The 14708-nt window shown below is 35.2% G+C and overlaps 1 protein-coding gene across 2 annotated transcripts; it reads left to right on the plus strand.

Moving 5' to 3' along the window:
- Positions 1-1505: 1505 nt before the first annotated feature.
- On the plus strand, positions 1506-10710 carry LOC129278338 (calcium load-activated calcium channel-like). Of its 2 annotated transcripts, XM_064110651.1 has the most exons (7): positions 1506-1708; positions 6772-6849; positions 8059-8118; positions 8510-8624; positions 9322-9466; positions 9764-9900; positions 10104-10710. In XM_064110651.1, exons 1-6 carry the CDS (start codon positions 1567-1569, stop codon positions 9854-9856), a joined length of 633 nt encoding a protein of 210 aa, XP_063966721.1. In that variant the 5' UTR covers positions 1506-1566; the 3' UTR covers positions 9857-9900; positions 10104-10710. The 2 variants fall into 2 exon arrangements, with proteins under 2 accessions (XP_063966721.1, XP_054770510.2); XM_054914535.2 differs by having other exon boundaries at positions 1543-1708; positions 9764-10710.
- The last annotated feature ends 3998 nt before the right edge of the window (positions 10711-14708 follow it).

Here is a 14708-nt window from a genome sequence, read left to right on the forward strand (position 1 = left end):
TGCTGCAATATATTGGTAAAATGATTTGATGAAAACCGTCAATATCAGAGTTATGACTTTTAAAGTTATTTTTTCTAGAAATATTTTGTATATATCATTAGACACGTCATTTCATACTCTCTTCTAAAATAAGAAAAGAAAATGATGTTATTCATTATGTTCTGTTAAAAAAATATGAAATGAAACTTTTTTCATTTAACACGATCAATTTCTTATTCTCAGATCAGTGATTTTATCTGACCTTCAACAATATTTTTAAATCTATTTTTCAGCCTTTATTATAACCAACAGTCGTCAAGGTGAACTTCCCCTTTGTAAGTCTTTTATCTTTTATGGTCACCCCCCCCCCCCCATACAAGGAATTAAATTATTATGAAAAGGGTTAAATAAATTATGAAAATGGTGATCGAAAAAGAAGAACATGTCTCATAATTACACAAAAAGGAAAGGCCTGGATAGGACCACTAAACATATAGGCCTAGTACAGGAGATGGTTTTAACAAGTTTATTGATACTTGTTACTGGTACTGGGCCTATGTATTTCCCTGCATATTCGATATTTGTAGTTCATGAGCATATTCTTGCTAATATTTAACCTTATTGAAATTTTACATGAATGAAGGTATTGTTCCATGGTTTGCAATGGAAATAAATAAATGAGCTTGAATTTGAACTTGTTCTGTGTATGCTAGCTAGCGGGGGGGGGGGGGGGGGGGCATGTGCACATGGGGCCACTGAACTATATACGTACAGTAATAGCGATGAAAAGATATGTAGTTTATATTAACTGCACTCATGTTAATCCAAAAAGTGATATTTAAGCTAATTCAGAAATTCTTTTATGAATTTTAATGAATTTTCAAGCATCAATACATTTTCTGTCCTGTACATGACCGTCCAGGCTGTAGATATTTATATCTCAATAAATAGAGTAAAATTCACAAAGCAAAATGCTAAACATTTGATTAAAAATGGATCAAATAATGAAGTTATTGAATTATTCCGGTGAAACAGTTCTAGGCATATCTTTATGAATGTACCTTAGGTGGGCGGATGATGTCATATCCCCTCTTGTTCTTTTGCATCTTTAATTAATGAAATTAGGTTTATTCAAAAAATTTCTACCTAGAACTAAAACAGTTGGATTGACAACTGATTAAGTGCATTAGATATTTATTGCTGCAACTTATTTCATCATAATGGAGACACATCATTTACACATGTATGAAAAAATCATAGAGATGTATACTAATTATTAGTATACATCTCTATGGAAAAAATGAAACAATTATGATTTTGTGTAATAACTATATACAGGAAAAAGGAAAGTGGGGATGTGACATCATAAGCCCACCTAATGAATATTCATGACGATGGGCATATTACTGTTTTCACAAAATATTGATAAACTTAAAAAATCAATAACTTCATCATTTGTTATTTGACTTTGATGAAATTTTCTTTATCTAGATATAAATATTTTCAGCCCGGGTCGACCATCCCTTGAAGTTGAAATTGGCAGCGTAGCATGCACTATACCGTTTTTGTTGCCTTACTTCAACGTGTATGGTGTTTGGATATTTCTATTTTTTCTTGAACAGTTTTATCTTCAAATTCAGGAGTTTTTATCTCCATAATATTGAAATCATGTTTGCTGATACTCTGCTAATTATCTTTATTTCAGTCTGCACAGCCTTGTTGTCAGAAGGTACGTAGAAGTCAATATGCATGTTAAAAAATGTGTATTATCTACAGCGTGTATAAAGTTCGAGCTCCGCCTCATTGAATTAGTCCCATCCGTGCATTCTAACGTTGGCTTGGACTTGGTAATGGTAGGAGAATTTTTTGACTGTGCTGTGTAGTGCAGTGTGTGTTGTCTGTTGACGTTGTGACTAGCCAGGAGGCTCCTAGAGAGTAAAAATCAGTTACTAACGTGTGATTACTCTCCACAGAGCCAGGGGTTGTATCCCATTCATGTGTACCACGAAAAAAACGAAATTTTTGGCTTTTCGCCCCCGGCCCGGCCCCGATCCGTGATATTTTTTCATTATTAGACACTTCAATCGGGCGGGCGATCGCGCGGACACAGCGCTAGACGTAGATTTTTGCATTGCTTGCGGTGAATGGCGAGCGCATATCTAACACACACAGTTCGCTCCGCTCGGCACTTTGGCCGAGCGCTGGAGTTGCATTCGGCATTGCTCGAAAAGACAGAGTCAGTTTCTTCCTTTATTCCGCTAATTTTGATTGGTCAAAAATTCCCGCAGTTGCTTCGTACATCTTCAGTAAACATCGGAAATATACAAGACGGAGTATCCATTACCTTCATGCGAGGGAAGGACCTAATATTCAGGTATTTATTTTTCTTTGCTTGAAATCACCTTTAATCATCGGATCCCTTGTATACTCGGTCAGTAATAAAATTGTATATTTGAGAACATTTTGCAAAATTCTAATCAAATTTGGTCCGTAGAGAGCCTGCGGATATGAGCTTCAGTTTTGAGTGTCATGAGGTGTTTGTGAATCTGACTCGGCCGATCGAGCAGGGTTGTTTTGAGCGTATACGAACAGCTGTGAGTGACGTCATCCCCACTGCGTTGGGCCTGAGATTAGTCTTGGTATTCAGACACAGTATGTTTCAGCCGTTGTATATTTTTTTAAATTACGATTTGAGCTCTGTTAATTATGAAAATCAAATTGTTATTTTGAAAATAATTTTGTAGGATTCGTGTGAAATAAGTATTAAGAGCAAAACTGCAAGTAAACTTCAAGAATTTTGTTTGATAAGTGATTTTTTGTTGGAATGCGTCTGAATGTCTAGAATATGGTATTGTTAATGAAAGTCGTATTTTTGAATGGCACAGAAAGCTCCTTTCATGAATTTAATTTAGAAATAGGTTTACATACATGAGATGTGTTTCATGAATTTGATATCTGATTTATGGACCTTTGTTATGGTGTTAATTATTATTTTGAAGATATTATGAAAAAATAAGAGAAGACAATAATGAGGCAACAGTGATGATGAGACATTAATAATATGAGACAATAAATATTGAGACAATTATAATAATTATTATGATTATAATGATAACAATTATAATTATAATGATAACAATTATAATGAAAGTAATTGTACTTGTAATAATAACTGAGACAGTAATATTGATAAGTCATCAATAATGATTATTATTATAAAAATTATTATAATTGTAATTATAAAAATAATCATAATTATAATTAAAGGCCTTATAATTATTGAGACAATAATAATTATTATTTCAATAATAATTATTATTATGAAATAATTATAACAATAATTACTATAATGATAGTAATTATAATTAACAATAATTACTATAATGATAGTAATTATAATTGTAATACTTATTTTGAAAATAATATTAATGAAACAAAAATAATTATCATGATGATAATAATTATTATAATTATAATAATAATTGGGACAATAATGAAACGATGATGAGACAATAATAATATCAACAATTTTATTGAGACCACAATAACAAGACAATAATGAGATAATAGACAATTGAAATCAATCTGTTTTTATTTTTTGATAGAAATCCTAAGATTATTATTTTAATTCTCTTTCTTTGATTACAAATAATATTCATTGAAAACTTATAATTTCTTATGTTCAAGCAAAGAAAATCAATATCAAGTCATGTTTACCCTGTGCACAAATCTACCACAGGGCAATTACCCCCGAAACAGGGTTAGGTTAGGTTAGGTGTAGATTTTTGGATAGGGGTACAGACTACAGTGTAGTTGTCCGGGGGGGGGGGGGGTAATTGTCCAGGGTGGGGGTGGGGGAGGGGAATTGTCCAGGGGTGGGGGTGGGGGGTTATCGTCCAGGGGTAGTTGCCCTTGAACCAAAGAAATCATGCCAATATGTCAAATCAATCTGAGTACTTTAAGATTTAGAAAGTCAAAAAGGGGCCTAAGCTTTCGATCCTAGCAGAATCTTCGTCGGAGGCAAAATGACAAACATGTAAAGTGGAACAACCATAATATAGACCACAAACAAGCTACAGCAACACTAGAAACAAGGAGACAAAAGGGGCATTAGTGAGTAGAGAAGACCAATCAGGTTAGTGAAGGGGATGAAAGAAAAGGAGTAGGCAGACACAAAGGGAAGTTAGTGTAAGTAAGGCCAGTAAAAGACCTCAAGCCAAGAGGGATTAAGATAATGAGGCAGGCAACATCAAACAGGATCTGAAACAAAACAGTGATAATGGGATGAATAACAAGAGAATTAGTGAGAGGTGGGTCAAACAGGTTACAAAGAAAGGCATAATGAGAATGAGAGAAGAAGGTAAGTGTAAGTATGTATCTATAAGTGATATGTATATAAATATATCCAAAAAAGAAATGTATATGAATAAAAAACTTGTACAATTCCCCATAAGCTATGTATTATAAATGTGCCATGCCCAAAACAAAGAGAATAATAAGATTTTGCAATCTTCTTTTGTCCACAAAAAGCACTGTTTTTTCATCACAAAGATGACAATAACTTGACTTCTAGATATCGGAATTTGAAAATTCAAACAGTTTTGTGAATCGTAGATATTGAGCCTCATTGTGAGCCTATCAAATATGCTGGAACAGCCTTTCCTAATTTTCACCTGAAGTGCCTAGTGATATCCAAGAGGCGGCAAGACTCGAGAGATTATTTAAAAATAAGTTCGAACCCCGTCAAAAGTGTTACTTTCCTTAAGAAAGATCTAACTTTAGACCTAGATTCTAACGTTAGGCCTAGCAATAAATCATGTAAATGGGATACAACTTCATTTCTGACATTTATCTATACGATATATTGATTTTTAAACAAGAATTCTATTTAAAAAAACGAGAAAAATGTTAATTATGAAATGACGGGGAAAACTTGCTACGATGTTTACGTCACCTCTTTCTTAGGTGATCCCTCCACTGTTCTGGAGATTCTAAAAAGGCAAGTATGGGTGGAGGACTTTCCTAATGTGTGGAGGCGACACTGAGTAAGATACGTGGATGAAAGTAATTGGGCTCTGACAATGAATGCATATCGAATGACAGGAATATGTGGTTTTCGGATAAAGGAGATTGGTGGAGGGTGGGATGTGATCAATCCAGAACTTGAGAGATGACTTCGCATGGATGCCCTGTGCAACGAGATCATTGATGGCAATGTAGATCTTGTACTTAACCAATTTCTTAAAGGTGGAGTAAGGAAATGGTTTCGAGATATTGCTGTGAAGATCAGGAAGGTCATACTTTCTCAACGTATCCTGGGTGACTTGGATAGTTGGAGTCCATGCTCCGAGAGCTGCAAGAAATTCTGGTATTCGAAGCGGTTGTGGTCCAGATTGGAGAGTTGGCCGAAAAGGAGTCTATCGAGATCTATCTAGATGGAGAGAGGCAAGAGGTTGGTGAGAAGATACACAATCTCGTCAGCAGCTGTTATTGGGACTCCAAGAACCCTCTTGAATAGGTGCGATTGGGCTTTGTCGAGTTTCAGTAGCATGGATTTAGTGAGTTTGGTAATAGAAGCGGCAAGCAACATCCTTGGAATACAGAAAGTTTGCCAAAGGTGTGCGACCAACATGGGGGTGAGACCGCCCGTATATGCCCCAGAGCCAGACAGGGAGTAGAATGCACGAAGGCCAGTTCCGATGATGCCGTCAGTCGGATCGGACCAAGAACCAGATTTTGAGATTCCAAGGTGTGGATGACTGGTTTTTTTCATCAACAATCACCATCTTGTTTCTTTTTGTTCTTCGCCGAGCTACAAGACGCATATCCTCCAATTTATAACAAATAAGGAGAGCAGCAATAGACATTCTACTTTGATCGATGAACAGGCTTAGTCCTACAACATCGTTGGAGTAAACTAAACTAAACTAAATAATTGAAAGAATTTAAATTTATACTAAAGACCCTAGTTATGTGATGAATAGCTGTAGTGGAAACTGATAGTGTTAAAAAAAGATCAAGCATTTATCGCCAAGAACAAGAGGAAATGAGCCCACTATTTCCAACCTTATTTCACCACACAGTGCGTCCTAAAAAGTAACAGGAGTTTTTTAATATTTTAATTTTTTTTAATTTCTCCTTGTACACAGACGGCTCGCTATCGTGCAGCCACCATTAGGGGGTTAACAATGCAAAATCCCCACCCGACGGGGCTCATCGATTTTTGTCTTTATTTCATAAAAATTTACAAAAAAAACTGTACCAAAATAAACATTATTACTCCGTTTTGGCCTGAAATGCACTAAAACAGGGAAAAATAAACTTAAAAGGGGAAAAAACAGTGACTTACTTCGGCTGTCGCGCAACTTCACTTCCCTGTCTTATCAGAACTTAATACATAAACATATGGCCATTGAGTCCCTGTACAGATCGAGCTAGAAGTTCGGTCTCTGTATTTGGTGAGTGGAGCCAACGGAGTTCAGCGGAACAACCAACTTAACAGAGACCGAAGCTTTTGGTCTAAAGGACATCCTAACATGTACATTGGATGAGTGGGCCAAGGCGAGGTTACATGTAGGTGTGTAGAAAAGAGGTCAGTGCAAAGTCATAAAACCGATACAAATCATGTCCTGAAATCAATAAATTGAGATTGTTCTTGTGTATGAGGACAGTTTTTTCACTTCCCCTCAGTCTCAGTGGGATATGAAATTTCAGAAATTGAGAGTTCTAAAATTAGATTCTACGACCTCACCCCTTTTCTAACTTTTGCATTTGTGAATCTCCTTTTTTTAGGAATCACTTACATTTTGGTGTACAGAACTGAGACCTACAAGAAACTGAAAGCAGAGGTAGAGAAACAAAGCAAGAAACGTGAGTAAAACCAGGGATGTAGATTATTGTGATAGTCTTACCTGTAGACACGCAATGCTACTTTTTCATTCTGCTTTACAAGAGATTGTTACCACTGACTGCTGGAACTCTAGCCTTTATTTGTGCACCCCCTCCCACCAGATGCATCATGTCGATTAAAGGGATGCTGAAGACTTATAACTACCAGTAAATAAGTAGAGTAAAATTCACAGAGCAACATGCTAAAAATTTGATCAAAATCGGATGACAAATAACAAAGTTATTGAATTTTAAAGATTTGCATTTTTCTGGTGACACAGTTCTAGGCATGTCTTCATGAATATTCATTAGGTGGGCTGATGATTTCACATCCCCACTTTCCTTTCTCTTATGTTACAGTATTACATGAAATCATTATTGTTTAATTTTTTCATAAAAATGTGTAAATGATGTGTCTCCATTATGATGAAATATGTTGTAGCAAGAAATAACTAATGCACTTAATCACTTGTCAATCCAATTGTTTAAGTTCTTGGTAGAAAAATTGTGAATAAACCTAATTAAATACAAAAGAACAACTTGGGGATATGACATCATCAGCCCACCTAATGAATATTCATGAAGTCATGCCTCGAACTGTTTTACTTAAATAATGTAATTCTTTGAAATTCAATAACTTCGTTATTTGTTACCAGTATCCAATTTAATTTTGATCAATTTTTTTGCATTTTGCTCTGAATTTTACTCAATTTATTGAGATATAAATATCTTCAGCCTGGAGCATCCCAGGTCCATGTTGCTCTCAGGATAGAAAAAAATGCAAATCCTTAAAATCTATTCCTTGGATTTGTTTTTTCTATGTTTGTTAATTATACTGAATGAAATTGTAATAATAATGATGATGAAAATCTTGTGAAATAGTATTCCTAAATACCATGCAAAAAAAAACTAAATTAATGAAAAAGGTGCCAAGTTCTTTTATAATTGTCTGAAATTTCCAGCAAGGAAGTTAACATGTTTTGTGTAATACACATTTCTCATAAAACTTGACCCAAATAACTTTTTCTAGTGTGACTTGTAGACTGAAAATTACATCAATATTTTTTGTTAGTACTGTAAGTTTTAAATTTTTCTTCACTTTTTTTATTTCAAAGTAAATTGATTTGATAACTAATATATGGTGATTTCTAATCACTATCTTCTAATTCTGTTTTTTTTTGTATTGTTCAGTTGAAAGGACGAAAGAAGCCTTTGGTGATGTATCAGACAAAAATCAGAAGAAAAAGCTTGGTATGTATTGACTATTTACTGATTTTTAGAAGGGATAAGGATTTCATTTGAATATTCTACTATTGCAGTTTAATCTGACCTCTGATGGACGATTATGTTATTGAAAGGATAATTATGATTTCGAACATTCAAAAGAAATCCTATTCTGCTGTTTTCATTGTGGAATATTTCTTTATTAGCATACAGTATAAGACAGATTGAAGATGCAATAATATTGCTATTTCAGTGGATCTGTGGTCATTGATTTCAAAAGGAAAATCACATGAGTGATTGCTAATTGTATAAGGGATTATATGTAGGAAGAAGGGGGGGGGGATCAATGGTGACGTATGATGATGAGCAGGAGGAGGAAGAGGTTAGAATTTCGAGTGTCTTTTCCGTTTTATTCCAGAACGACAGGAAGAAAAGTTGAAAACGAACAGCCGGGATCTCTCCATGGTGAAGATGAAATCCATGGTTGTCATTGCATTCACGTTCACCTCACTCATGAGCATGTTCAACTCGATGTAAGTTTAGAACTGCACTTCATACAGGCACCAATATTCAATTTTCATTAATGTGATAGTTTCAAGAATAATAGTAAATTAAACACATTTCTCAAAGGGAAACTGCCCTTATGCAACCATCAGGACATACCAGTACTGCGGAAATTACATTAATTACATCAGTTTGTGTCAAAAGGAGTTCCCCATTTTTGTTCTTTTCAAAATTTCTACTCCAATTTAAAGTATATTTTGTCATTCACAAGTAGATTGTCATTTCTTTCCTTCTATTAATTCCCATGAATCTTGAAGTGTTTTATGTTAATTCATTTATTTAGGCCTACTTAGATAAATATCTCCAACCCACCCCCATAGTAAGAAATTCTAACATGGTCAAATTGTTGTGCAGCCTGTAAAATGTGTTCAGATGTTAATTCACAATGAAAAAAATATAGTACAATTACAGTATGCAAACGTATTGATTATTATGCATAAGTATGTTGATATATTTTTCGGAATTAATCTTTAGTGCTAAAAACTGTTGACATTTGATTAATTTAAAATAAACAAGGCATTCATACTCTGATTGAAAATTATGTATTCTGAATTCAAGCCATTTCTGTTTGGTCTTGAGTGAGAGCCATATTTATGTTCAGATAATGATTATCTTCTGAAAACACAATTGATACTAATTATGACAATGGGTACTGCTATTTTACAGATTCGATGGTCGTGTCGTTGCCAAGCTTCCATTCACCCCAATCTCATGGTTACATGGAATCTCACATCGGAATCTTCTTGGGAATGACTTCACAGATTCATCCTTCATCTTCCTCTATATATTGTGCACCATGTCAATCCGTCAGGTAGGCTCAAAGCTTATTTTAGTTTGGTTGTTTAATGGCCATGCCATGATCGTAGGGTATACCAAAAACTTCTGCTTGGCTTTTTGTGTATTAAATGGAGGGGGGGGGGGTAACATCATGCCTAACGAAAGTTGGTTCCTCACTGACAGTCATTTTTCTCTTTTCCTTCTTTTTAAAACCCCTAAATATTTGGGTGATAATTATTTACAGCATTTTGAACCAAGATTTAAAAAAAAATGTACCTCTAATTGCCAGTGCTACTATTTTACTTTATCCTTTAAATTTTCTCTTTTGCAGAATATTCAAAAGCTTCTGGGATTTGCGCCTTCAAGAGCAGCAGCTAAGCAGTCTGGAGGCTTCTTTGGGCAGACGCAACCAGGAGTTAAATAGCGCCCTCAATGTAATGTCGATGGCAACCAGAGAGTGTCCTTCAGGTCATTGATTCTTTTTTAATCATCATTCATTTCTTAAGGCCAAGTCCACCCCAACATCGGGTTTTGAATACAGAGGGCCAGTATTCCGCAAGACTGACTGAACATTTTGTCAACGTCAGATGTTGAACTAAAAAAAATATATTGAAGTTTTCCCTTTTTTGCCCCCAATGTAATGTCGATGTCAACCAGAGAGTGTCCTTCAGGTCATTGATTCTTTTTTAATCATCATTCATTTCTTAGGGCCAAGTCCACCCCAACGTTGGGTTTTGAATACAGAGGGCCAGTATTCCGCAAGACTGACAGTGAACATTTTATCAAAATCAGATGTTGAACTAAAAAAAATATATTGAAGTTTTCCCTTTTTTTCATATGACCTATAACCCTGACCTTAAAACAAAGCTGAATGGTATGCTGATGATGTCACACTCAATAACACTCAGTCAAGATGATTCAATTTGGTATTGAATGTTTACATTGTATAGAACATGTTGTAACTTATCATTTTCAATGGAACGCTATTTTAATGTCGCTCTTATCTACATGATTGTATGAAAATTGTATCGTTTGAAATTCTTATCTGATCGAGTTCATAATGAATGAGTGTCATATCATTGGCCTACCAATACCACTGTGTTGCGTGTATCACTATCTTAAGAAATGAAAAATTGGAAACCTAGTCTTGTGACTATCTGAATTTGCAACTGATTTTGGTTAAATTTTAACTTCGGCTGATTTGATTTTCTCCTTTGTTGTCAAAACAGACTTGATGTTGGGGCGCACTTAGCCTATAAAACCAGTACATTATGAATGTGAAGAAAATGATGTTTTAGATATTGTTAAATGGTACCGATAATCACGGCAATGGAAAAAGAATGCTATTACATGTACCTTGAAGTGCATTCTGTATTTATTTCCCCTCCTTTCCTTATCTCTTTGTGCACAATGTATGATTTATTTTGTCAAATGCACAGTGGTGTCTCATTATTGGGATGATTATGAATTGACTGATAGCCAAAAGGCCAAGAAAAAGATATCTTTATTTTGGCGAAATTGGGGCCTGTTTCATAAACTGTGGAGACTTTGCCATTCATTGTCAATTCCATAGAAACCTTTATTGTGATTTGCTGCTGAGCCCTGTTACCATGGAAGTTGCCACAATGGCAGAATTACCATAGCAGTAACTCTTTATGAAAGGGGCCCCTGGAACTGACCTTTAAATCAGGCCAGGGTCCCATTAAAAAAAATTGATTATACAATTAATCGTGCTACTGTTTGTATTACACATAAATGAACACTTTCTTCTGTGTTCCCTATCTTTTTCCCCTTTTTTTTTTTTGGGGGGGGGTGGGAGTTAGTCCATATAAAGTTTCTATTTGTCAGGGATTTCATTTATCTTGAAATTTTACCTTACTGCAAACTGGACTTCATTTTGCTACACTGAAATGTTCAATGCACGACATGTTTAATGTTACTTATAGTTCAAGATTTAAATATTTATTAGTTTTAATTTTATTTTATTGATTTCAAATCCAAACATAAAGGATTACAATTTATTGATCAAGTTTGAATTGGAGACTTGTTGGTGGGGGTGATGGGGGGGGGGGGGGGGTCAATGCTCTTTGCAAAGTTGTATGTGTAGATTTTCAATCGATGATAAATTTTGTGCAGATATCATGCCAAAACATGTTTGATATTACTGATGTGTAGATGGCACCCTGATTTATCAAAATACAATGGACACTATTTTGGAAATGATCCTGGTATACACAATCAGTACCCCCAGCGAGGTCCATGCCCAATGTTGGGTATTGATGCATTTGGTAAATTGCCAACTCGTCCACTCACCACATGGTCTACTTTCATTTAGTCTAATGCCATTCCGTCCATCGACATTTCGTCTAACCATTTGGTCCAGTCATCTCTTCATCTAATCACCATTTTGTCAATGACTATTTCGTCTCATAATCAGTTGGTCTAATATCCATTTTATTTTCATTCATTTTTCACAATTAACACTTAGTCCAATTAGACCAAATGGTATATGGACTAAATGGCTATTGGACCAACTGGTTATTAGACGAAATGGTGAGCGGACGAATTGGCGATTAGACCATGTGTATAGCGGAAGAACTGATGGTAGACCAAGTGATGGTCGATGAGTTGGCAATTGGACGAATAAGCATTAGACGAATCGGAAATAAACCATTCGTTGATTGTATTTATTCTTTTTCATTTGAGTATTGAGTTCCAAATCTCAGGGGAATCCTGCTGAAAGTTTGCTCAGTGCCAGTGAATATCAGGGAGAATGACAATAACCTGAACTGAGGCCAGGGAGGTTTTAATTTAAAAAAAATAGTGATTATTACTGACGGCTATTAGCTACTGAAGTCTTTACATCTGATTGGCTCAGAGCAAATAGGTCTGTGAAAAATAACTGACAAGATGCTTCATGTGACAGTATCCCCAAGTGACCTTTCATTGGTTTCAAAGTTAAATTTAAACACTCAAATTTCATGGGGAAATCAACATCATTTAGAGTCCAGTCTTACAAAGAGCTGTGATTGATCCAATCAAACAAAACTATGGAAAGCCAGCAATGGCAACGCCTAAAATGCATATATGTCTGTTAAAAGTGTTTTCTAAATATGATGTTTAGCATTTATATTATAAGCATGCATCATCGTCTTTGCAAGCGTGCTCCACTTTGTTTACAATTGGTCGTTGTGCAAATTTTCTGTATGAAATATTATGACATTAATGCATTTCCATAGTTATGGTTGATTGGATCAATTACAACTCTTTGTCAGACGGGGACCGTGGTGTTTACCCAGTAACAGGTGTTGTCCACCACCCAGAGCGGAATCTAGTTTTAAAACCAAGCAGTCACGAGACCGAATTATACATGTGTCTGCATTGGACAAGAGCTAAATTTACAACTACAGGGTAACTGTTGGGTGAGCTCATTCGTGATACTGGGGCAGCATCACCTTATGAGCAGTTTTGTGAAAGGGGCCCCGAGATAAAATATTAATACAGGATATATGTATTGTTCTACAATCTCCTTTATCTTTCTATGTATTGTTCTGAAATTAAATATAACAGTAGGGCAATTCCATAAAATAATCAACCTTTTTGTACATCCGACCCCCCATTTTTCTCAAGTTTTCAGCAGCTTCTTTTTGCCAAGTTTTACTTTACTTCATAAACTGACAAAGTCATGATCATTTGAGAGCATTACAGACTGTCAAAAGAACTAGAAATCAGAGACAGAAAATGTCATGAAGGTACATGGGGTCGGACGTACATATTTTATGGAATTGCCCAGTACGAATATTTCCAAGTCATATTTTTTTTTTGTCTTGTTCAAACTACAAATCTGAATTTCAGATTGATTTTAATTAAATTTTGGATTAAGAGATAGTGTATTGCATTATGTTGTCATTAACTAAGCCCCAAACTGTACTTTTTTCATTTGTTGATTTTACTGTTTTTACCCCTGTATGTGCATGATAATTGTCTTTACTTTGTGATATTCCAAATAAAACACAAATTTTTATCAGACCTCATTAATCTGAATGAAAGTGATTTCACATTTGACTTTAGATATTGGGGGAGTGACGTTGTATGGAATTTAGGTATTTATTCCTCCCACTCATTACCCCTTACACTCTATTTTTTTTTGGATCATTGATATTTTATGAGATTTCAAGAGAGCTGTCTGTTTGAATATCACATTCAAACAATTTTCCTTAACAGAAACAAATATTTTGAGCAAGATTACTTGGAAACATTCCTACACCCATTGACTAAGTTCGTCAACCCATGGACCTACAAAGAATTTAAGTTTAGGAGTAAAACGCAAAAGGGGAGAGAGAGAAGAGAATGGAAATGAGGTGAGAAGGAAATGAAAGGAAAAAGAGAGATAGGAAAGTAAAGAGGAAATAAAAGAACGAGGGAGTGGAAAAGAAGGGGGGAGTGGAAAAGAAGGGAGAAGTGAAAGAAAATGGAAAGTGAGAGGGGAAATAAAAGAAGGAAGGGGAAAAGTAAAAGAGAAACGGAGATACTTAAATATGAAATCAGCTTGGCTTCCTGTTCGCATAGTTTTTCACTGCAAAGAAAAAAAATGAAATAAAAAGAAGAAAAAATAACTACGCAGCGGTGGGTGGGGGGGGGGGGGATCTTGCTCCAGAACCTTTTCAAACCTACAATTTTATTGCAAAATTTTCACAGAAAGGGTGCCCCAGGGACTTTTTTTTTCAATGTAAAACAAACCATCTTCAATATAACCTTGGTAGCATCACCCCCCCCCCTTACGGGCAATCTGGAACCACTTACATACCCCCTCCTTTCTCCAAAAATAATTTGTATATGACCATAAAATATATATTATGTACAATAAATAATAAACATTTTCGTTGAAAAAACCTAGCATTCGATAGAACTGTTGACTACAATTTATGGCGGACCTATTAAAACTTGGGTTAAGGGTTCGATTAGAGGTCACCATGTAACATGTTTAATGGTTTGTAATGAGTGAGTCTTTGTTTTATCCATTAAAAGTGAATAATATGACTGTCATGTGAACATTGAAAATTAATGGGTCCATGTGAATTTATAAGGTATTATTTCTAAGGACTGCATAACATCACGTGAAAGAGCATCCGTGTTGGAATGGAGGAAAGCGCCTGGAAGAATCGTGAAATTCAAACAAAATTAACAACTACGGAATGATCGCATATTTCAATCTAAACATTCCACATTCATCATACTAAAGAGGTTGTGATATTCAAAATCGTATTAATTCATGT

This window comes from Lytechinus pictus, chromosome 15, assembly GCF_037042905.1.
Source record: "Lytechinus pictus isolate F3 Inbred chromosome 15, Lp3.0, whole genome shotgun sequence".
NCBI lineage: Eukaryota > Metazoa > Echinodermata > Echinoidea > Temnopleuroida > Toxopneustidae > Lytechinus > Lytechinus pictus.